The 25,769-nt window shown below is 45.0% G+C and overlaps 1 protein-coding gene across 3 annotated transcripts in view; it reads right to left on the bottom strand.

Moving 5' to 3' along the window:
• Window positions 1-2,185: 2,185 nt before the first annotated feature.
• ANKRD27 (ankyrin repeat domain 27) overlaps window positions 2,186-25,769 on the bottom strand; it is a 719,886-nt gene continuing 696,302 nt past the window's right edge. For all 3 annotated transcript variants that reach the window (XM_086945455.1, XM_086945456.1, XM_086945457.1), the window contains one exon: window positions 2,186-3,582. In XM_086945455.1, the coding sequence (XP_086801581.1) occupies window positions 3,040-3,582 (543 nt within the window). In that variant the 3' untranslated portion in view covers window positions 2,186-3,039. The remainder of the gene's footprint in view (window positions 3,583-25,769) is intronic.

Below are 25,769 nucleotides of genomic sequence, written 5' to 3'. Positions count from 1 at the left end.
TTTCATAAAACTTTGTTGCGGTTGTGTGTGTTTGTGGGTGGTTGTGTGTGTGGCTAAGTGTGGTTGTGTGTGTGAGTGGTTGTGTTTGTGGGTGTGTGAGTGGTTGTGGGTGTGTGTTTGGTTGTGGGTGTGGTTGTGTGTGTGGTTGTGTGTGTGGTTGTGTGTGTGGTTGTCTGTGTGTTTGTGTGTGGGTGTGTGCATGTTTGTGATTGTGTGTGTAGTTGTGTGTGGTTGTGTGTGTGGTTGTGGGTGTGTGTGGTAGTGTGTGTGGTTGTGCGTGGAGTGTGTGTGGTTGTGTGTGTGTGGTTGTGTGTGTGGTTGTGTGTGTGGCTGTGTGTGGTTGTGTGTGATTGTGTTAGTGTGTGTGGTTGTGTTAGTGAGTGTGGTTGTGTGTGTGTGGTTGTGTGTGTATGGTATGTGTGTGTGGGTGTGGGTATGGTTGTGTGTGGGTGTGTGTGGGGGGTTGTGTGTATGTTTGTGTGTGTAGTTGTGTGTGTGGTTGTGTGTGTGTGTGGTGTGTGGTTGTGTGTGGCTGTGTGTGTGGTTGTGTGGGTGGTTGTTTGTGTGGGTGGTTGTGTGTGTGGTTGTGTGTGTGGTTGTGTGTGTGGTTGTGGTTGTGTGTGGTTGTGTATGTGGTTGTGTGTGTTTGGGTGTGGTTGTGGGTGTTTTTGTGTGTGTGGTTGTGTGTGTGGTTGTGTGTGTGGTTGTGTGTGTGGTGTTTGTGTGGTTGTGTGTGTGTGGTTGTGTGTGTGGTTGTGTGTGGTGGTGTGGTGTGTGTGGTGTGTGTGTGTGTGGTTGTGTGTGTTTGTGGTTGTGTGTGGTTGTGTGTGTGGTGTTTGTGTGTGTGGTGTTTTTGTGGTTGTGTGTGGTTGTGGGTGGTTGTGTGTGTGTGGTTGTGTGGTGTGTGTGGGTGGTTGTGTGTGTGGATGTGTGTGTGGATGTGTGTGTGGTTGTGTGTGTTGTGGTTGTGTGTGTGCGTGGTTGTGTGTGGTGTGTGTGTGGTTGTATGCGCGGTTGTGTGTGTGGTTGTCTGTGTTTGTAGTTGAGTGTGTGGTTGTGTGTGTGGTTGTGTGTGGTTGTGGTTGTGTGTGTGTGTGCGTACTGTAATCCATGCAAGTTGCATGTTGGGAGCAATTAAATTAGGCCCAATACCAATTTGTATAGTTGGTAGGTATTGACGAGCAGAGTAAATACGTGGCCGTGCACGGAAGATACTACAAAGTTTCAGACCAATACGTTTATTCATAAGACTAATAATAATAAGACTATTTTGATGCAACTCGAAAAAGTTTGCACACCATGGTAATTTACATTTGGATTCAAACGAAAGTGATCGGACGGAGGCAGAGGGAAAAGCACGGGAAATAAAAACATTCAACTTAATGACCCGTGACGGAGGAGACAGATGGCGGCTGCGCGCGTGCACGCAAGCGTGTAGCACGCCAGTAGCACTTTGAAAACTCACCTACTAAATGTCTCAGGCAAGACCTAAAAATGCTATGCTACTATCTTCACTGACTGCATTATAACACTTTTTTCCCTCACACCCTCTGCCCTTATTGTTGCCTACTACTCTTTCATCTGTTTACCTACCACCCTGCTCTCCCTCCTGCTAGCAATAAAGCAACACGCATTGGCATAGCCAAAAGGTCTCGCCTTTGGGACCTTATAAGTGTTTAGCCATGCAACAGTTGATGTTGTTGCACCAAGGATATTGTGCTGGATAACTAAACACTTATAAGGTCCCAAAGGCGAGACCTATTGACTATGCCAATGCTGGTTGACTTTTTCCTTGTGGTCAGATCCATACGACATTTGGAATACTGAAACAGCCAAATGCACTAACTGGGTTCCAACTTTCGTGCAGATTCAAGCTGGCACCAAAGTTATTAGCAAATTAAAAAAATGCACTTTCTATTGACGATAACCATTTATAGCTGTCCCACCTGTTTCTATGTTGCCCATATAGGCCCTTCACTACAAATAATTTCTAGAGACACTTCTGCAATCTCAAATACGGTGGCTAAACATAATGGTCTGGAACACAGTTACATTAACTAGTTTTGCCACATGGAGGAGGGGGGGGGGGATGAAAACAACGGATTTCAATTATTAGCAATTATTAGTTGATTAGGTTTCACTTTGAATAAATGATTCCTTTAATTATTGCATTTCCAAATCATTGTGACTTTTAATAACCTTTATTTTATAAGTGTTTGATTGCATCATTTGGCACATATCAAAGGCACATTAGAAAATTACATGAAATTATAAGTTACTTAGTACAAAAATATAAGTGTGACACTTCTTCCGCCGGAATACAAGCATTTGCAAGACTGTGCATATATGTTATGCTTGGAGTTAAATTTTACTGGCTTGCCACAAGCAAAATTATTTTATCAGCAGTGTCGTACAAAATCTGATAAAACTGCATTTTTTTACACAAATATTTTTCAATATAGTACATGACAACCTTTACATGAATATCAGCTAACACATTTAGGTTTGATTTGCCTTTACCACAAAAAAGGAAAACACCTAACACCCTTTGCTTGTGCTGTTGAGATTACCCGTGCCAAGACATTAAATAATTGTTATTGTGCTTGAGCATGTCAAAATTAAACTAACAAATTTGATTTTAGTTAGCAGCATTGCATATAAGCACGAAGTGTGAGAGTTGGAAAAGTGATTTGTTCCAAGTTGTTGAGTTTTTTTAATTTAGTACAAATTATTTTTCAAGAGAGAATTTGACCTTTCTTGTTTTAATACATGCATCTTTCACATAATGTTAATTCATTTTCATCAACATTTTATGAGTATTGCTGTATATTTACTTTCTGGTACCGAAGACAAGGAAACAACAAACTTTTCGTACATTTTTTTTAAATACACTTAATAAGGAGAATTTTACACTATAAACATTTGCATTAGTGATACAACTGGAGTACGTAGGCAAAATCTACACCTATTTTTTTCTTTTACTGGAACAATTCTAAACTAGTGCCTTGATAGATGAATTTCATTTTTTTGCATGCAGTCTCAGGATTGGGCAGTTTTTTCTTGTTGAGGTCCTTGGCTTATGGACTGTGGTGGTGTTTCTAGAACAGAGAATTTCAAGTCCAGTGAGCATCGCCTGTGTGCTTCGTCACACAATACTTCGTGGTCCTTTTCAAGAGGAAGTCTTTCTGAGGCAGATTTACTTTTTGTAATACCCTCCTCTTGAAGGGGAAAATCAAACAGTCTTAGATTCTTAGGATTTTGACTGCACACCTGTAACTCTTTGTCTATGTGTTCATAATCTCCACAGCTCTGTTCGGACAAAGGGCTACTGTGATCTGTACAATCTAATATATCGCTACTGTCACTGGTATTTCCCAGGGCCTCTGATAAACACCCCACTTCAACCGTGTGCCTTCGATGCATTGGTTTTGTGTTTTGAATGGTTTCAACATCTTCTTCACCACCAAAACCACCATCATCTTCACTTGCAGATTCATCCCCATTTTTTAAGCGATCACATTCGATCCTTTCTGAATGTTCAACGTGTTTCAGCTTACTTTTATCAAAGCTTTTAATTTCCAACTGTAAACAAAAATAAGAATGGATTATTAGTTGAAGAAATGCAAGTTGACAATCCTATTAGCACCACACTTAATTTATGTAGACATATGAATATACTATAACAGAAAGCTAGGAAGAAGTAAAAGTATAACGAATGTTCCATTAAGTTAAGGAACATTCTTTTTCTGTTGAAAATCAGAGGCACATTCCACTTTCCATTTTTGAAAAGTACATACTTTAAACTGGAAGCAAGTTTCAATCACATAAAAAATCATAATGAAGCTCCTTAATTATCACATCCCGAATACCTGCGCCTTCAAACACACCAACACAATGAAGCTCACATCTCAAAAATACTTCTGACCAGTCTTCTAACCTAAAACCATGCAAGTGGTTGGATTTTTCAATTTCAGATAGTTGGACCACATAACTTTATTTTGAGAAGCATGAAGGAAGTATATTCATCTTGCAGATATGAAAACAAATACATATCTCATACCTTTGCATTTGAAATTTTGATAAAATCTTTATAATTGTAATTGTTGAAGACTGCAAAAAAGTGATGAATGCAGATTCGTAAATCAATCTTCAGCATTGGGAATTGCCTTAGAAACCATACAGCCTCTTGTGCTCATTTGGGGTATTGTGAACAAGAGCAATCATATCAAATCGATGTTGACCTTGCCCTAAAAGGGAGTTGGCTAGCTAAAAACTGACAGGCACTCTAAACCTAAGCACATTCTGGCTTAATGGAGTATTATCTGTGAACTGCAGCCTCAGTGCCTTTGGCACAGCAACACCCTTCCCAAAAGAATCACGTAGACAGCGAAATGTGAAGGATGGAAATTTGTGAACTAACCTTACTCACTGGAAATCCATCTGAGTAGAACTGCATTCCACTGTGCTTGTCGCACCTGTGAGGGTCAAGCTATAAATGGGCAGCAAGCACTTTGACATGAAAGCAGTAATCAAGAAAAAGAGGAAAGGAACTACTTGAATGTCACATGTAACGGAGGGGTGTGCTCAAGATTGGGAGGAGGGAGGTCAAAGGGGGGTGAAGAAATGGATTGTAATCCGACATCTGTCAAGATTTTCCTGAATAAAGCAGTTTGTTGGACAAGATTGTGATTCTAGGTAAAGACGAGAGCAGAGCTTAACAAAAGAAATTTGAGGAAGTGGTGCAAGAAAATGTGCTCTGAGCAGATAACCATTGCTAAATAAGGTCGTGGGACTAAAGAGTGGTTGCTTTATTTTGTATGCAACTCAACTCTACAGGGACTTGGTGGAATCCCTCCACCATGACATCTGCAAAACCAAGCCTTTATCCAATACTGACCATGTGGCAACAACTCTAATTCTAAAACAAATATTAATAAAGTGCCAGGATAAAGTCAGACAGTAAGTTATAGGTCTTGAATGCTTTTACTTGACTTCATGTACGTCATACATTTAAAGGTGAAAACATATGTCATTTTGATGTTCTTCATAAGTGGTCCTCACCCTGTTCACACAGTGCATCATTGTTATGCTGTATGTGAGAACCAAAACATGCTGGCCCTGCACAGAGGAAACAATAGTTTTCAGAAAGAGTATGATTTCCCACAACACTGACAATGATGCAGAGATGCTACATCTCTTTGATACACAGTGTGTTCAATAACAGATTTTGTCAATCAACTCCCCACCTGCTGAGGGGTACAATGGTCACAAATGAGACTTGTGGCGTGTCTGTTGTGACTGGGTCTACCACCAGAAGATTGTGAGGATGTGACCATCAGCACAGGCTGTATGCTTAGCATGTCGTGTGGGTTACTGAAGAACTGGTTCCCATTGTAACCTGTGGCATCTCTACAGTTTTGTGTGGGGCCGATTGGTCTGCACCAGCCTGCCACTTCCAGGCTTGTTTCAGACCCCCTGAGGTGGGAGCCTTGTGCTCTAGTGGGTCAGAAACAAAGCCTCCTCTGAGTGGAGGTGCTTCACACCTACCCTCAAGAAGGAACAACATTATGCTAGCCAGGGCCTCTCCAGCTAGCCCCACTTTCGGCAGCAAGGTCGGACGGAAAATTAGTAAGCAGGAGGTGTGTCCCCTGTCTCAGCCAGGGCCACCCCTAAGGTGTCCTGAGCTGAAGTTATCCTCTCCATTGAAATTCCTCCATATTGTTTGTGAGGGTTTCAGCCATTAGGATTAGGGGTATGCCGCCTGCCCAAAGGGAGTGGACATACAAGGGGTGTAGTCACACTAAAGGTAAGTAGCCCATTGGCTACTTCTTTCCAGCATGTTGTAATTCCCCTAAATTGAGTTTAATGGACCCCTGAACCTTAATCCTTAGATTCCTGGAGAGCTAAAGAAGAAGGACAAAAGAGCTGTACCAGCAGTGAAGACTCCTGACAACTGACTTGGTCCCAGCCCCACCAGCCTGTCTGCAGCCCTTGAAGAACCCTGCTCCAAAAAGCGACTCATTCTGCGGGCTCAGTGACCTCTAAAACCCTGGGACGACTGCCTGACTTCCCCAAAGACCAAGAACTCCAAAGGACAGCAGCCATGTCCACAACAAAAAACAACAACAATAACTCCAGTGCCCTGCTGAATTGCAGAACCAGATCTCTGGAACCACTTCTGCACCAGACGCCTCTGGTCTGAGTTGAAGTGTCCCAAGAAGGTTCCCCAGCGGTCCTGAGCTCGAGTCCAGCCTAGGGTGACCTCTTCTGGACTCCACAATGATGCCTGCTGCCTCAATACGAAGGGTCCCCCAATGGCGACCGGCTCTGGTAAGACTTTTTCGACGTTCAAAGACACGTCGCACCGGTAGTCCCCAGGCCTTGGGGAGTTCCCCCAACTGTGTCCTTGAGTTCTTCAGTATCTCAACTTACCTCCAGAGCCACCGGTTTCCTTCGTCCAGCTTCTGAGCCTGCAGCCTTTGTCTGAGACCATTGTTCTCCACTGATTTGTATTGGGTGCCCAACACCTGTGTTGGCACTCCACCTCTGTGCCGGAGAGGTTGTGTGTTTGATGCTGCCCCGTAGCCTTCCCACACTGCAACAAAGTATCTTTGGTTCCAAGTAATAAACATACAAAAAGTAATACTTTTTACACACAATTGGTCTCGGATATAGTCATTCAGTGTGGGTAATTATTTCTTGTCCGAGTGTGTACAACACATGTTTAACTCAGCCCTTTGATAAGCTTAACTGCTCGTCCACACTGCCACAAAGAGAGCATTAGTATTATCTACTTTAGTCTCTGTAAAGCCTCTGGGGATCCACTGGACTCTGTGCACACTATACCTTACTTTGGTATAGTATATACAGAGCCAGCTTCCTACATGTGGTTTCGTCCATTCTGATGATGACTGCACAAATAACCTCAAGGGGTCGAAACGTTGACAAAATAATAGTGTACTGTACTTTCTATGTAATCTAGGAGCCTGCAATTCTAAGCGTTTAGTTGAAATAACTGTGCATCCTCCTTTGTCTCTATTTATGCATACACTGTGTAGCACTAGCGCACTTCTTATTTGCTTACCTCATGTTCACTGCACAATTGCTTTGCTTGGTAACACCTCTCTAATTTTGAATGTATATATTAACAGACCTAAATCAGTTTGTCTTCTTAAGATTCTAAATATTGAATAATCAAAAAATATATTCTTTCTAGTAAAACCAATCTACGGATGGTTATTCACTAGGTTACTGTGGGATATCAGAACTGACTTTGGTGGATTGAGAGATAAACTAAGATGGAGGAGAATACAGATAGTCATTTGCATTTGCTGAGATGAGATGCTGCTTCCAGCGACACAGCCTTTATCAAGCAATCGTCATGCTAGGGGAAGATGTGAGACCCAACTCCCAAGCAGTGGGCTCCAACCATTACCATAATTTGCTGGACTCTAAAAGATGTTTCGAGCTAGGTAGGGAAGAGCCACAAAATGAAAATGCTGTCCATCCACCACAAACCTCAGTGACTTTTGTAGCAGTGCCATATTTATATAAGGAAGTATGTGTTATGCAGTCCAACAAGAGCAACCTGTCTGAACCACCAAGGCCTGATTAATTTATGTTGGGGGCACCATCATGAACTTCTTCCTGTACTTGCTGTGAAAGGGAGGGGGTGCATATTCAGCCAATGTGTGAAAGTTTCAATGTTAGGGAGTACCTGATCTAATTTTCCAGATGACCCATTGGTATGAATTGTTCATCCTACATTTTATGGTTTAAATCTTATTATTCTAAGCAGGGCATAACATAAACCCACTTACATCCGCAGGTCCGTTGGGAAAAAAAGAGACAATAAATCAATATGAGAGGAAAAGTAGAAGAAAAAGGGTAAACAAAATATTTTTTTAAAAGGACAAACAGAAGGAATACATACACTCGAGAAGATCATCATATATCCAAAAAGAAGTTAAAGTGTCTCATATGTAGGTTGGGTAGAGAATAGTCAGAAGGTTTGTCACTCATCCGAGATAGCTGGTTGAATGAGGTAAAGTAGGCGCAAATAGACAGGACAGTTCATTAAATTTGGTTGCTAAAAATCAAATACTAGAACCCTATGTTTTATCAACCGATAGAAGACTATTAGTGACAGTCGCCATTAACTTCTCTTATCCCACGAGTTCCCATGGTATATGAAGCCAATCCAACTTTGTCGGGATAACATTGGTACCCCAATGGGACACACCACCTGTTTAGTGGCTCCAATCATTAGTGTGATGGCTGGCCCATGGCATGATTTCAAGGAATACGTCAATGCATTTTGGGAGTCCCAACAATATATAACTGGGGAACCTAGGCACTTCCGTCCCATGAATTTGATCAATATCGGCCAGAATTTCAGACCAGAAGTGATGGATTTTAGAATACAGTGATAACAGGTGCGTAAGGGTCCCTGCTTGGCCGCATTGTCCAATTCCTGCAAGGGCGCCCCTAGCCATTAGGTGATTCTAGCCAGAGTGTAGTACCAATAGTGGGCTCTCTTAGGGAATATTTCCATCCCCACTGAGTTGCAAGCCGACACCCTGGCCCTGTGTACTATGTCATGCCATTCCTCAGGCGTGAACGCACGCTCGCACTCTTTTTCCCCACCTACGTTGTGCCAGAGTTTTGGCGTGTGATATGGGAAGAAGGAGGAAAGCATATATATCTGAAAGAATGTGTTTATCTGATTGACATGTAATTAGCCCTTTTTCGAATTTGGTCAGCATCTGACTAGCATAGGGGCGCATCCTATATTTTAGAAGAAACTCAAAATTCTTCTTCCCTCAGGGGTTGTGCAGCTGAAAGATAGCTGGGCATAAACAGATCTTGGAACGTGAAAGTCCATGGTAATATCCAGTGACGATGTGGGCGATCCCTGTGGGCTCTTTTGCCCCATATTTGGTCAAAATAGAGGATGTGGCATTACTTTTCAAGCATTTGAAAGAGCTGCCTACTTTCTTTCTAAAAAGCCTCCTGTTGCGTCAATCAACCGAGTTGGTATTTCTCCTGAAAAACCAGAAGCATGCATCAAGGAATTGTGTCTGTGCCTTTTTTTCGGACAATACATTTTATTAACATTGTACAACCAACGGGGAGTTCCCCCGGCAAATAACGTTCATGCAAATCACGGATTACAGATATAAAAGCTACTGATGAGGGTAGCATTTGAGGAGCAATACCGCAGTTAAACCAACAACCCCCACCTCCCGCCCCCCCTCCTTGCACCGCATTTCCCATTAAAAACATTGTACAGGCAAATAAACATATAGGCATATCTCCACGGTGGCCAATCCGCGTCTTGAATTGAGGATTCATTAAATAGTAAGTCTGTCAAAAGGGTCGGAATCTGCTGATGGTGATAAGAGGGAGAGGTCTATGCCCCGATAGGTAGCCCATGCTTTCCAGATCTTCCCATGCTTCTGTGGGCAGCCTCGGGCTTGAAACACCGCCACTTCGGCTGACATACACTTGTCTAAAGCAGATTTCCAGGCCGCCACCCCGGGTGGGGGTGGGGTGGGGGTGGGGGTGGAAGAGGACTTCCACGGCTGCGCGATGTCACTCTTGCAGCACCAGACCGTGTGCAAAATGAAACCATCGTCAGACTGGCATCTAAGGCATGTGGGGGACGGGATAGCTCCCATCTTCCAGAGCCGGAGACGGGTGTAGTACACCAGATGAAGGTATTTAAACTGGATTAATCTGTATCTGGAGGACACTGCAGAACCTCTGGGACTAGTGAGGGCCTCAGTCCAGTCATCATCAGAGAGGGTCGGTATATCCACCTCCCATGCTGCTCTCGTCCGGTGTAGGTTGGTCTTTGATTGTGTGGTCAGTGTCTGGTAGAGTTGGTGAATGTTATGTTCTCCTAGATCTCCCATCAACAGTCTACCCTCTAACGGGTGAAATTCTGGAAGAGTCGTATGGTTTTTAATCAGGGGAGACAGGGCGTGGCGAAGCTGAAGGTATTTATGGAATTGAGACTTGTGTAAGTCAAATTCCTCCTGCAGCCGTTGGAAGGATTTAAGTGTGGGCCCACGCATTACATCACCTAGCGTTGAGATCCCTATATCGTCGAATCTGCGGAATCCGGTCAGAGTCGCGACCGGTCGGAGGCACGTGTCCCGCCAGAGGCGGGTCTTGCATGTCAACAAGCCCCACCAACCCAGGGTCTTAGAGACGCTCCTCCATATCTGTATCACCGTGCGACAGGCCGGGGAAAGGGTCCTCAGGGTAGAGTTGCTATATAGGAGATCAAGCAGGGGATATACCTCCAAAAAGAGTCTCTCCACCGCGTAAGCCGGGTTATTGTGCGGGTTATACCACCAGTCATTAATGACTAGCAGCTGGGATGCAAAATAGTAGGACCGCACGTCTGCCGCCGCCATGTCCCCACAGTAAGTAGATTGGACACAGGTCGCCAGAGCCACCCGAACCGCCCTGCTGCCCCAAAGAAAGCTATTCAAGAGGGCATTCATTTGACTGAACCACGATGGCGGGATTTGATATGGGTAGTTTTGCAGTCTGTACAGCAAATGTGGCAATGACACCATTTTAAAAATTGCGGACCTACCGTATAAGGACAGGGGAAGATGAGACCATATCGTCGTCTCATCCTGGACCACCGGAAGCAGAGGTGCAATGTTAAGCGACCACGCCACGGTAAGGCATCTGGTAATGTGAACCCTGAGGTATTGAAACCCCTCATTTGCTATGACCCGTTGCGAGGCCCAGTCCTGACGGCCCTGATCTCCGCAGATAGAAACAAGCATTTACAATGCAATGGTCTCGGCATTGTTAAAGTTAGAGCTATTGCCATTGCTCATGATATTATTTTTCTAGAAGCAGCAAGACACTGTACAGGGCAAATTTTATTGCAGCAGGAGTCAATCACCAGATGTTAGACACAGAGCAGTGGGGGCCGGAAACCGGCTGAGACTGGATTACAGAACCAGGGGATGATGGGGGGAGCATGTGTCACTGGGGACTGGATCGACGCTGAACAGCACTCTTCGGGGTTTGTTTGGACATTTTTACATGATACTGATTTGCAATTTGGGATGGATGTACCCCTGGTGCAAAGAGGCGCAAAGCATCAGGAGAAATGATTTACTATTAAAATAGTCTGAGGTAGCAACTGCACCGCACAAGCACCCTGGCTGCATGGAGCAAACACACACGCATCTGGACAGGGACAATATATCCAGGATTACACGTGTCTGTAAAGTGCTGCGGCCAAAGTATGTGGTTCAAGCTGTCCCATACAAGATCTGTGCTCAGAGGCACACCATGGGGCTTATTTACAAGAGGCCTGTGCCGCCAGAGCATCACTTTCTTTTTACGCTGCGATGGCGCTGGCCTCTCAATCATTCCTATGAGGTGAAGGCAGGCCACCCTGCGGTGCGTTGCCTTACTCTGTGTCAAGGAGGTGTTCTATCGGGCTTTGATGTGGAAGTTACAACACCCATGGATTTTCATGTTGCCTCAGATTTACAAAGTCACGTAAACCTAGTAGTGCAGTGCCAAAACCTAACTCCTCCCCAGAGCAGGCGTAACAAGGAGAAATGTTTTCATTTCTCCTTGTTTTCTCCTCTTTCCATGAGTGCCTCATCCTCCATGGATTGTTTTTGTGCAGGAAAGCGACTGACTCTTCCTCGTGCCTGGCGCTGGCTGAAAGGACAGGAGTCTGTGTATCTTGTAAATACGGTGCATTTCTGCCCTTTCAAATTGGCGTGGGGCAGCGCAGCAAGAAGACTTGTGGTGCTGCCCTATGCCATTTTTTGTGAATGAGGCCCAGTGAGTTTAAACTAAATATAAATATGTGTGGAAAGTAAACAAACAAAAAAAGAAATAGAAGAGTAAGCGTGACAATAAAGGCACAGAAAATAATGTAAAATAAGCAAAAAAGTACAGGATAAATACAAGAGAAATAAAAAAGAGAAATTAAAATAAACAGAAGAAAGGAGAAAATTAACAAAAGGCCACTAAATACAAGAAACACAAAGCAGGAAAGAGTAAACAGGCAGTGGGAAGATAACAATTAAAAGTGAAGTAAAGAGGGGAGGGAGAAATAAGCAGTAGGGAAGAGTAAAGAAAACAGAAATGCGGCAGCGGAAACAAGAAGAAGAAATAAACGAAAAAGAGGAAATAAACCGCACATTGGCAAATGAAAGCGTGAACATGTGACTTTCAACAGAACTAGCATTTTACATTTTATTTCAAAATATGCAGCTAAAAACGCATAATAACGTTGCCAAAGCGAAGCGCTCGGCTCTTTTAAATGAGTTGCCTCTAAACACTTTAACTGTGAATTTTAAGAATAATAGAACCAACGGGACTAAGGCACTAAACCTCAGAAGGATAAACGGCTGAGCTGGCCCGGCCAAGACGGGACGAAAAGGCTCGACAGGCAGTTTCTATGATAGTCACTGCAACCACTGCCCAGCTCACTGAGCTGTCTCGTTGGAATATATTTAAAATAAAGGTCAATTAACGAAAAAATCAATTTAAGGAAAATTCCACAAATGACTTGCAGGGAGAGAAAATAACAGAATAAACTCAAGAAATATAGACAGCAAAAGAATAGAAAATGCTAACAGGGACAAACGTGTGCCCGAAGCGCTGCCTGATCTCATCCACTCTTCCTAATCAAAACCACCCAATTTGCATAAAAAGGACAGATTACCCAACACACAGTTTCTTTGCCGAATTTGTGTTTTCGTAGCACGAATCGGGTGGTAGATTGTGGTGCTAAAATCTGGAATTACCTGCTGAAGCTGTTAAAGAACGCGTAAAGCGCAAGTTTATAACTATTTATATCAATGCTCACTCGTGGCATGGAAGGGGGTTTACAAAAGTCACCATTTACCATATAAAACACCATTTATCGCCATTCATTCCTGACCACAACTTGGTAAAACAGCCGATAACTGAAATAAATAAATAAATAAAAATAAAAAAATTAACATTGGAGTGGTATAAATAAAGTATGGGGCCGTTTTTGTTTTAACATGTTAAATTTCCGTCTGCAGCTTGTAAGCGAACGCTTTACACGTAGACACCCCCCCACCCCCCAACCCAACCCTGTCGCAGCTGAAAAAACACAATTCAGGTAGAATGAGTGTGAATGCTGGTGCACCAATATGAGTGTTTCACTATTGACCCGCATGGAATGAACGCCAAAGCGGGGTCCGCGGCGCTGTCTGTTCACAGCACCCACGGGTGGGGGCAGGTGCGCGCACAATGCAGCGCAGGGGGGGGGGGGAGCTTTAATAGCTGCATTTCAAGAGATTCACAAAGAGTTGGACAACTGCTGAGGGCAAACAACGGAAGCGTGCTCTTGTAAAACAGAAAGAAAATAAAAAGGAAATAAAAAGACGGGAGCAAACAATCGGAGATTAAGAGAAGGGCCAAATTTAACAGAATGGACGAAGGGAATAGAAAACAAGAAACAACGGCACAAACAGGGGGGCAGAGGCTTACCTCATGGCCTCGGTAGACGCTGCTCGGAAAGCACAGCGTCCTGTAGGGATTCGGGGGCGTGCTCTCCCCTTCCCATTGGCTGGAAGGTAAAATTCCAGCCAATGGGAAGAGGAGAGGGCGGGACTTAAAAAAAGACCCAGAAACACCCCCGAATCGCGTCAAGGTGGGCCCTGAACTGAGTGACGCTCCTCTCCTCCAATGGCTGGCCAGCATTTACGAGGCCAGCCAATGGAGAAGAGGGGCGTGTTCAGGCCCCCATACTACACACATAAGATTTCGGCTCCGCCCACTGCTTACGCAGTGCGACGGTAGCCGAAACCTAAAAAGTATCGACTTGGACGGGTTGGCGTGTAGCCCTGTCGTTTTGCCAAACACCAGCAGAATTTGTAACACCCTCGGTCCGGTGACCCACGGGTCAGAGAAAAAGAAAAGCGCGTCGTCTGCATATAGTGCAATTTTATATGAATATTCCGGGGACCAAACAAAACCCCTATATGTCGCGTCCAGGTGCACCCACGCTGCTAGCGGTTCGATCGCCAAAGTGAAAAGAAGCGGGGAAAGAGGGCATCCCTGCCGTGTTCCCCTCCGGATATAGAAGGGATCTGAGTGGTACTCGCACAGAGCCCGTCAGGTCTGTGTATAGTAGTTTAACATAAGCTCTAAAGCGGGGCCCCAGATTCACAGCCTCTAGTAGTTTAAAAAGATACGTCCAGCCCAGAGAATCGAAAGCCTTATCGATATCGGCTAGGAGGACCGCCGCGGGGTGTCCCAACCGTTGGGCTTCGGCAACCGTGTTATGTGCCCGTCTTATGTTATGTCTGGTGGAACGTTGCAGCATAAAGCCTGACTGATCCAGATGGACGAGGTCCAGAATACAGGTGCGGAGACGATCCGCCAGCAACCTCTGATCGAAGTTCAAAAGAGATATGGGGCGATACGAGCCCGGGTCCTCCGGTGGGCTGCCCGGTTTGAGGAAAACGACAATTTCGGCGTGACGCCAGTCCGGAGGCAAGATCTCCTGCTCGAGCGCCTGGTGTAAAGAGCCGAGAAGATGGGGCCCAGTGGTCCCCATATGGGGGCGCAGGAAGTCACCAGGGAACCCGGTGGGGCCGTGTGCGCGGCCCGGGTGGATATTAGTGAGAGCGGCCTGCAATTCGTCCAAAGAGATGGGCTTGTCGAGGGCAGTGTCTGTGCCTTTTGACCATTCCCCTGTATTCCCTTCGAGTTAAAAGCAGTGTTTGTTTCGATGTATCCATATTGCTCGTGATCAGTAGAGAAAACTATGCATCAGTGCTCAGGCAGAAGTCAAGATAACGGGCCAACCATCTACCATAGTGGACTGGAATATCAGAAGAGTTTGGGGGAGGTATTTAAGGCTCTTGGGCCAACAGCCACTAACCTTTCTGATTTAGCTGTCCAACTTTTTGACACTGCCAGGGGACACACCTCTGGGAAGTCTAAATCACCAAGCATTCTGGGTTGCAATGGTGCTCAGAAACAAACCAAAAGATTGGTTTAGGTGAGGCTGATTGGTGTTTTTGGTTCATCAGTGAACAAATAGCAAAAACACTTGTTTCTGCAAAGCTGCACTCAGTAGGTGCCTTGTTCAAAACTAGATCTCTGCAGACTATACAAAAGATGTAAAAGTATTTTTACTTTAAAGGCAAGGTTAAAGATAGTGCTTACCATGCGATAGGAGTTACCTTGCGCTTACTCGAGTGGGGGGCTGAGAAGGAAAATATTACTTACCCTGTAAGTATCTGTTTCTGGCATGTAGTGCTGTAGATTTGCATGCTGTGCATATTCCTGCCATACAGTTTTGGGCTCAGACATGTGCAAGTCGTTTTTCTTCGAAGTCTTTTAAGACATGAGGTATGGTGACTCCACCTATTGCTGATAATGCACATGGCAATTGGCTCCATTGTTAGATTGTTTTTCCCGCTTGGATGTATATGAAGCACGGAGATGTAGGAGAGGATGACTATGCAAAGGAAGATTAAAGATTAAAGAAAAATGTTTCTGAAACTTTTAAAAGGCTCCCAGGGAGGACGTTGGGCACAAGTACATCTAGATGACTAAATGCCAAGTAAAGATGCTTGCAGGGTACATAACATTTTCAGTTTGTGTGATACAGTCCTCCCTAAAGTGATGGCTAGCCCGAAGATGTTGACGATTTTAAAAATGTACATAGGACAGCCTGGCCAACACTAGCTTGATGCGAGCTAAAGCATCCACAAAGTATAGTGTTTGGTAAAAATGTGGGGAGTAAACCACAGATCTGCTTTGCAGATGTCAGCTATAGGAATGTCTCCCAAGAAAACCAATGTAAGATCCTTTTTGGAGGTTGAGTGGGATCTGGGAGGGACAGGTAAAGGTTTTTAGCTTTGATATAACACGTATGTATGCATTTGACTAACCAGGATGCTATACCTACTTTAGAGAGAGCACGCCTTTGTGCGTTTTGAAGAGGGAGATAAGGAGCAACTGAGTCTTACGGAAGGGTTTTGTCCTACCACTGTAAAACATTAGGGTTCTCTTAACACCTGATGTTATGTAGAGCACATTCTGCAACTGATTCTGGGTGTGGAAAGAAAACTGGGAGTTCAATGGTTTGATTAAGGGGAAAGCTAGAGACTGCCTTAGGAAGGTATTTTGGGTTTGTCCTGAGGACTACCCTATCATTGTGAACTTGGAAAAAAGGTTCCTCCAGCGTAAGAGCCTGAAGCTCACTCACATGCCTGAGGGAAGTAACTTTCCAACAGACAAGAGTTCAGTGGCTCAAAAGGTGGGCCCATAAGCCTTGTGAGAACAATATTGGGGTTCCACATGGGAGCTGGTTACTCCCACGGAGGAATAATCTCCATGAAGGCCTTGATAACAGGGACCCTAGAAAAAAAACGTGTGTTCTCTGTTTTGAAGGTAGCCCCAATGGCAGCTAAGTGAAGAATGATAGAAGAATAAGCAAGACCTGACTTGTGCATGTGAAGCAGATATCAGAAATTCAGCCACTTTTAAGTTACTCTGTCATAGCAGTAATGGATTTACCGTCCCCCAAAATATAAATCCCATAGGATATAATGGGATTTATATTTTGGCGAACAGGATATATGTCACCGTTGTGACGGAGAAACCCATCCACCATCTCAATCAGGCCCAATGTCTTGAACTGCTGGTTTGAAGCGGTCAATATGTCTAGGAAGATAGTAGTACGCAAACAGTTTCCATTTGGCTGCATAGACCGCTCTAGCAATAGGCCTGCATGCTTCTTTGAGGGTGGGCATACACTCTGAAGGTAAATGGGGGTATTAAAACTCTAGGGCTTCAGGAGCTAAATCGCAAGATTGGGGTGTCTGAGTGTGCCCTGATTTTGTGAGAGAAGAGGAGCTCGGTTGGGCAGCTACTCGTTGGGCACTAGAGACCGGTTGAGGAGAGTGGTCAAACCGGGCTGTCTGGCCCAGGTAGGGGCTACTAGAATGAGAGTGAAAAGTCTGCAGAAGCTTTTGAAGCAGAAACAAGCATTGGCATAGCCAATAGGTCTCGCTTTTGGGACCTTAGAAGTATTTAGGTATGCAGCACAATATCCTTAGTGCAACAACACCAACAATTGCATGGCTAAACACTTATAAGGTCCCAAAGGCGAGACCTATTGGCTATGCCAATGCTCGTTTGTGATGTTGTCGGTGTGAAAAAGTAGTGTGCCGATAAATTCCTCTGCGTACATGTGCCAGTACTGTTGGCATATGTGTTCTCTATGTGCGCTTTTGATACCGCCTCTCTGTGCAAGAAAGCCTTACATAACTGGAATGTTGGATGTGTTTTAGGAATGTACAAGTGTCATGAAGAAGGCACCTAGGTGCTATTAAATTGACCACATTTCACATAGGCCTTGATATAACATAAACTTAGGCTGCGAGGAGAAGAGTTCTCAAAGCCTTTCCAAAGGCATAGTGATTTTCAAAAGTGGTGGTCCAGTTTGTTCCAGAGTACCACTGCGTGTTCACTGATAATTCTTCTCTTTCTGATCATGCTTTCTAAAAATTAGGGACAGAAAGAAGGACGAAATACCATGATGAAAACGGAACTAAAGGGACTACAGCAAGACATTTTTCAAAGCAGACGGGGTAACTTAATAGAAGGCTTGGTTACAAACACACAGAACCCTGAAGTCTCTATGTGGCGTTAATTGAGAACCCACGGTAATTATGAAATGCTGAAAGTAAGCAACCATTGTCTTTTTTGACGTCAGGCTTTCTGATACTGAAGAAGAAAGGCAAACAGACAACTAGTATAATGTATCGTCAACAAACCCAAAGTGATCCTGAATTCTTTATGGTAATCGGTCAATGAACGGCATTCAGGAGACGGGACTGCTGCCTGTTGAGCTATTGGAAGGACTACTGCTTTGCCTGGGAAATACCTGTGCAAAGGGATACTGGCATCCCTTTGGTCTCCCCCAGTGATCTTGTGAGGCTTGTTGGCTTCCCTGGGCTGATGGGCAGAGGCACGTGGTGAACGCTTTCTTCCTGGTTGTACTGTGCTGGGAAGCACGTGACGAGTGCTGGTGAAAGGGCCCTTGGTGTGTGGAGCAGCAGGAGGGGAGAGCTTGTTAAGGAAGAGCTCTCTCCCCTCCGCCCTGGCAGCAGGTGAGTGTGTGCACCCCCAGTGACTTGCGGTGCCCTCCACAGTGAAAGTGCGTGGTTGAAGTTGGAGCACTAGTTTGTGAAAATTGCCAAGTGCGGGGGAAGTGCTCCATTTTGGGGAGAACTGCTGTTGAGCCAGCATGCTTCCATAGGCTGGTGCTGAGTGCACCAAGTGGGAGTGCCCTGACTGCGAGGAGCCGCTGCAATAACGCCACCGACCACCAGTTGCCCAGAAACCAGGAAGTGCCTGAAGAGGCTGCACCAGTGGGCGGGGCCTACCGGCACAAGAACAACACAGGAACATTGAAGCCGTCCTGAGGCCGTACTTGAGAACGTCCTGCAGAGAAAAATGGGAGGGCCAAAAGTTGGTGTGATCTCCTGGGTGCCACTAAGGAGGGCAGTGGGCTCGGGGAGAGTGTAAGACCGGGCCTGGTGAGGTCATGGAAATTACTCACCTGCTCAGTGAAGGCGCAGGCCTGGGGCAAAAGTAGCAGAAACATCAGACACACAAATTCAGCCCGGTGACAAATAAGGAGGGAGGGGAAAAAGGGAAGGGGTGATTAGAGGGAGGGAGGGGGAGAAGGGAGGGGGTAGTGAAAGCAGAGAGCAAGGGGGTGGAAGAGCATTAAAACGAAAGTGATTTGCGCCCTGTATGGCTTAATGGGCCATGACAAAAAGCCAGATGGTGGCTCTGCGCATACACACGCGTGTAACCGCAAGCTTGAGGCCAGCAAAAGCTTGTGGCAGCACTTTGACAATCCACTTACTAAATGTCTCGCAGAGCAGCGCATGCACTGGCTCAGGCGAGACCTAAAAATGGGAGAGGTAGAAAGAGTAGGCAAATATTCCTGACCAGATCTTGCTACTCTCCTCGAGTGGGGGTCCGTCCGTGCGAGTGGACCAGCCATCTTGGGAGTAGCTGACCAGCAGAGTGGGCACTGAACTTGCTCCTCGGGTAAATTTTTAATTATTTCCTGGCACTTCCTTAACATTCTGTGCACTCGCTCGGTACATACCTGAGAGCAGAGGAGGTCCGGGCTAGCTGCGTTTCACTCTTCGAATGGGGTCCGTCCGTGCGAGCAGACCCGCCATCTTGAGAGTAGCTGACCAGCAGAGTGGTGGTCTAGTGTCCAGGACTCAAGGGGGCACAAAAGCCGACACTGGAGCGATCACGCTGCTTGTGCGGGCAGCTCAAAGTTGGGAGGCTGCTTTGTTGGAGCTACGGCTGTGGCTTCTGTCATTTAAAAAAACTGCTGTTTTTAATCTGGTGTGGGATACGTAACCTGGGGGCACTGAACTTGCTCCTCGGGTAAATTTTTAATTATTTCCTGGCACTTCCTTAACATTCCGTGCACTTGCTCGGTACATACCTGAGAGCAGAGGGGGTCCAGGCTAGCCGCGTTTCACTCTTGCTACTCTCCTCGAGTGGGGGTCCGTCTGTGCGAGCGGACCCGCCATCTTGGGAGTAGCTGACCAGCAGAGTGGCGGTCTAGTGTCCAGGACTCAAGGGGGCACAAAAACCGACGCTGGAACGAGCGCGCAGCGGGCGCGCCAAAGGCAAGTCTGTCTGCGCTCATCCGCGCCAAGGACGAGCTCAGCGCCGGAAATGCTGCTCCTCCAGGGCCAGGACGGGGGCCTGCTGCAGAGGGATAGACCAGACGGTACACCAGTAATGAACTTACTATTATTGGTGAGAGGGGAAGTGATAAAGGGACCCTCTTGCTGTCTCATACGGCTTTCCCTGTAGTGGACTTTGAGGGATGACTCCTTAGCAGGTGGGCTTCTGAATGTGAGGTCTCTCCCTAGACACAGTGTTGATATACAACTGGTGTTGGAGACTCACAAATTAGACTTCCTGTGCATGACTGAAACCTGGACTGTGCCGGGGTGTGAAGTTGATGCTGGGAATGCTTGCCCACCAGGGATTAAAATGCGCCATAAGCCCAGAACTAGTGGGAGGGGGGTGGGATGGGGGTGATTTTTAGAGATGTTATTGATTTGAACGTCTTTAACATTGAAGAGTGCAACGGCTGTGAATTACTTGGTTTCTCCATTAAGAACTCACAGAGGCCTGTTTTAACGAGTATCATCTACTATAGACCTCCGAGGGTCTTTACGCTTGCCCAGCAGCAGGCGTTACTGGAATTGTTTTCCAATATGGCCGTTATTCATAACCATCTGGTGATTCTTGGGGATATTAATCTGTGGCTGAATGGCACTTTGAACACAGGCTTCCTTAATATGATTCACTCGTGCGAGGCCCTTGGTCTCTCCAAGCGAATTTTACAAGCTACCCATACAGGAGGCCATCGGTTGGACCTGATCTTCTCTGAGATCAACCTCCTCACTGTTGGGGATGTGCTACCTATGGCCTGGACGGACCATTTTCTGATTAAGTTCTTTGTAAAGACAGGCACACCTATGGCAGGGACATCTGGACAAGCAAGGGAGTATGTTAGTAGGGACTGGAAGTCCCTTGCTCGGAAAAAAGACGTGTCACCCACGTTCGCGGTTGAGGAGTGCTTTACCCCCGCCTTACAGGCTGAGGTGAATTACGCTGCCCTCTGCTCGAAGATTATCTCGGTGCTGGACACCTCTTCTCCTTTCAAACATCATACGAGCAGGGGCAGACCCTCTGCACCATGGTTTACAGACAGACTCAAAAAACTGAGACTGGAATGTAAACAAGCAGAGAGAAGGTGGAGGCATGCGTACCTGGATAGTGACAGGCTGGCTTGGAAAGCTAAGCGGGGGGATTACAAGAAGGAGATTCATAGAGCTAAGGTAGAATACTTCTCAAAGGTGATTCTCGACGCCCCGAATAGCTCTCGTAGCATTTTCAATATCCTGAATAATCTTACCAGTCCAGAGTGTGCCAAGAATGAAATCCCCCCTCTCAGGAACTCTGCGAGAACCTTGCCAGGTTCTTTCAGGATAAAATCAAATTGATCATTGATGACCTGGGGGTGAAGCAGCAACAATCTTTGGTAAAAGCTGATTGCGATAGCCTGCCGACTCCCGGCGCTCTTTATGAATTGGGAGGAGTGGAGTCCCTTGCAGAATTTGCACAGCTGTCTGCAGAGGAGTTCAAGGAAGTGGCCTTTGGTATAACATCTGGGTCTCCGCTTGATCCGCTCCCATTAAAAATCTGGCAGGAATACGAGTGTGAGCTCTTCCCTACCCTTCGGCTGGTGTGTAACCAGTCACTTGCTACGGGAATGGTTCCACCTCAGTGGAAACAAGCGGTGGTGACCCCATTAGTGAAAAAGCCCTCCCTTGACCCGGACTGCCTTAAGAACTTTAGGCCCATCTCGCTCCTACCCTATCCAGCAAAAACTGTTGAGCGGGTGGTGGCAGGCACTCTCTCCAAACATCTTGAACAGCACAAGCTCCTGGAAGACGTTCAATTCGGCTTCCGTCCAGCTCATGGCACCGAGACGGCCCTTGTGACCGCACTGGATGAGCTACGCTGGCGGGCAGACAGGGGACAGGCAGGGGTTCTGATCCTGCTTGACCTGTCTGTCGCCTTCGATACGGTGAACCATGACATCTTGCTGGACAGGCTGAGAGAGGTAGGAGTTGCAGGGAGTGCCCTTGGGTGGTTTGAGTCGTTCCTCCAGGGTAGGGTACAAGCTGTGTCCCTTCCTCCCTTCCAATCCGCCTTCTCTACCATTTCGCATGGCGTCCCTCAAGGCTCGGCAGTTAGCCCAATACTTTTTAACATCTATTTGAAGCCCTTAATAGCGGTCATCAAACATTTTAAGATCAAACTGGTCAACTACGCTGATGATACGCAGCTGATTCTGTCCTTGGAGGGAAATGATTCTACCTCCCTGGAGGAATTCCACAACTACACGAGAGCCACTGCGGAATGGCTGAAAGCCAATTCGCTGCAATTTAACACCGGGAAGACCGTGGTGTTATACTGCCCTCGGCCCTGGATACAATCCTCTCTACCTAGCAACTTCTGGCCAAGGGACTTCTCTACTCTGGTCCAGCCTGTGAGGTAGTCCGGAACCTGGGTGTGATGTTCAGCAGCGATCTCTCCCTGGAGGCGCAGGTCTCAAAGGTGGTAGCTAGCTGTCTGACCATCATTCGCCTCCTGAGAAAAATCTTGCCCCTGCTCCCGCCTACTGCTCTGATAGAGGTGGTGCGCTGCACCGTGCTTAGTAGGCTAGACCATTGCAACGCTTTGCTGCTAGAGTCCCCACGATACCTTATGGATATGCTCCAGAGACTCCAGTCTGCAGCTGCTAAACTAGCCTTAGGGTGGCCTACGAGATCCTCCTCTTCAGGGGCTTTGGCTCAGTTGCACTGGCTCCCAGTGTGGCAGAGGGTGATTTTTAAGTCCCTATGTCTGACCTTTAAAGCCCTTCACGGTTTAGGCCCGGCATGTCTACAAAGGAAGTTTTCTTGGCATGTGCCAGCCCGTAACCTACGCTCCTCTTCGGCCAGGATGGTGACCGCACCGAGGTTCAGGAGATCCAGAGCAGGAGGTAGATCGTTTAGTGTGGCTGCGGCCAAGCTCTGGAACTCTTTGCCTATTGAACTTAGGCAGGTCAACGGCCTTCTTGCCTTCAAAAGGCAGTTAAAAACCTGGCTCTTTCCCCTCTCTCCCTAATCCTCAGCCTGTTAATAGCTGCACCAACAAAGCTGTCCTCCTTTCTTCCTCGAGTCTGCTAGCGCCAGGATGCCTCTCGAGGTGACAGTGCACTCTATAAGTGAAATAAATAAATAAATAAGATCATCCATAGTGCATTGCCAATTGACTCGATGTGGGAACCTGGAGGTGAAGTTGGGCATTTACGTTTCTTGACGGTGGTAAAGAGGTCGATGTGGGCTAACCCGCAATGGTGGTGGAAATATTGGAGCAGACCTTAGGGTTGGAGTTCCCACTTGTGGACATGTTGCTGCCTCCTGCTGAAGAGAATATTAAAAAGAGTGGGAACCCAATCTACCCTAGCAGGTTTGGGCAATGAAGTTTTCAAAAAAGGAGGAGGATTGCCTACAAGGGATTTTGTTTGTCTAGAACGTTTAAAATTGTTTGCAAAACTGTTAAGGTCCCACCCTCTACAGTGGTGGATAGCAGAATGAATCAAAAAAGAAATTCAATATAATCACAATTTATCAATTGAAAATGAACAATGAATCATACACTGGGAAACAAAATATCTTTAAAAAAAAACATTCATATATTTAATATATATGTATTTTAAAATGTATCAGGGAAAAAAGCAACAACACATAGTATGTAAGGTGACGTCAAATAACCTATACAATATACTATGTTGACATCTCTATGTCATTTCAAACAATCAATGTTATACAGAGAAAGATGCTCTAGTCGACGTTTCGGTCTGTCAAGGAAATGAAACCATCAGACCCTCTTAGGACAGAAGGTTGACTGTAGCTCTCTATATAATACAATGTAAAATAAACATATTGTAACACTGTATAAGAACAATCTGTTTAAGAAAAGCACCCGTGTGGAAAATGAAGAATGAGTGATTAAACTCAAGCCGTCACCAAAAGACAAAGCTCTGAGAAATTGATTTAGGAAAAGCCTTTATTAGTATTACTTACAAAAAGGTTTAATGATGAATTGTAACCGGTCACTTCTGTTTGGCAGGTATAGATGTTTAGATTATTTTAATAAAGCTGGAAGTTAGAAAAACAATTTTACTATCCAGCTAGGGACGATGTAACTCCTTAGAATTTTGTGATTAAAGAGGAGATAATTCTACACTTACATCGAAAATGTGGACCTGTCGCTATGTATCAAACAGGTTTTGAATGAAGGTCCAGCTATCTATTAGCGGCACCGCTGTAAGATAAAACATAGTTGTTGGAATTGATCGGTACATTTTTGAAAACAGACTGACAGTTTTGCATACGACTTTGCTGTCTATAGGTATCACGTTATTCATCCCATCAACCATATGAAAGTGTCCTCGCATGTCGATATATCCCTAACATTCATATCTGGTGGCATTATTTCGATAAAGATTTATTTAAACCGAGCAAATCACTGCTTTGTATTCGAAACACTATTCACTTATTTTACATGGCGGATTTGTATACCGTTGGGAGATTTAAAAATGCATCATGTGTCTTATACGAGCAACATAACAAATAAAATCTATTAGCTATTTAATGTCTTTCTGTCACTCAATACGAGGCATTGTGTAACCCATTAACATCAAAGTTGTTTAGGGGGTTCGACCCCTCGTTAAGTCAACCACCGATGGAATATTGAAACAACGTGGCTTTTACTTAACATTTGACCCAGCAATAGCACACTTGAAGTGGCGTCGGTTCAAGGATTTCTGACTATTGTTATGACGGAGGACGGCAAAAGGCTCACCTTTAGTCAGTGCCAGTAAAGTCGTGGACAGGTATTACTGATATTTAGCCTTCAAGGATAGACGGTTCTGTGAAAACGACAAATAAATTTAGCGCCTCATGTTACTTATCTTAATCGTATTTAAACAAAGAGGTATAGTTTAAACTACTTGGCTGCGCAAACTTACTGGTCGTGCCTTCGCTAGTGGGTAAAATCCAATTAGTTGTGGCGTAATGTTGAAACATCTGACCTGAAAGCCGGTAGCGTTTAAATAACCGGTCATGTGATGTGGAGAAAGTAAACAGTGATGTTGGACTGATCGTCCCAGAACAGTTGGAACGCCATCTTGGAGTGGTTCAAGATGTTTTTAATCGACCTGTAATCATTGTCTGTTAATATTATGACAAAGTCAAAGAGATATATTCTAAATACATCTATACATAGTGAATACCCTGTTTAGGGAAATGCTGGCCAAGTCATATTCACATAGCTGATTATGCGATGTATTTAGGCGCCATCTTTAAAAGAGGCCGTTACACGATTAGTAGTTAAGTTGTGCTCAGTTTGAAAGAGAAAGAAAAGAATACACAAGGAAGATTTAGAATGAATAAGTATTCTCATTTAAATATCATTTCAATTCATTTAAACCATCTTTTGATTCCTTAATGGCAGTTAAACCACAAAGAAAGGGGAGAAACAATATTAATACAATTACTCCTTTTCAAAAAGCATGATGAACAACACGACATTATGTATCAAAAAGTTGCATTTCTGTACTGAATCAAATCGGTGCATCAGTTCATATATGCTGCTTGAAGATAAATCTGTCACATTGAAAACTGTTATTTTGTTTGATTCTAGTTGATAGTTTTTTTTACAGAACCTATAAACAGTTTAACAATGTACTTTATGATAAAATGATGTGGATTTAGAAGAACATCGAGATCTCGTTTTGGATAGACATGTATATCAAAGACTTGCTGTCTAATCTTACGGTAACTTACATCAAGGTATAATTATGTGAAACAGTTCGATCTTTAGTATATCAACTTAGAAAGACATAACTAAACGTCCGTGTCACATCTTTTGGAACCATTCAATAACTTATCATTTTTATGTATAAAACAAGACAGAAAAACATTACATCTTTATAAGGTGAATATTTGTTACAGATAAGAAATGATTACATATCATTGTTCGTTATTTGCAGGTGGTTAATTGCACTGGCTATACAGTTAGTTCTAGAACAAGTACTATGTAACACTGGT

This window comes from Lissotriton vulgaris, chromosome 12, assembly GCF_964263255.1.
Source record: "Lissotriton vulgaris chromosome 12, aLisVul1.2, whole genome shotgun sequence".
NCBI classification, from domain to species: Eukaryota; Metazoa; Chordata; class Amphibia; order Caudata; family Salamandridae; genus Lissotriton; species Lissotriton vulgaris.
This window is presented reverse-complemented; position numbering and strand designations above follow the sequence as displayed.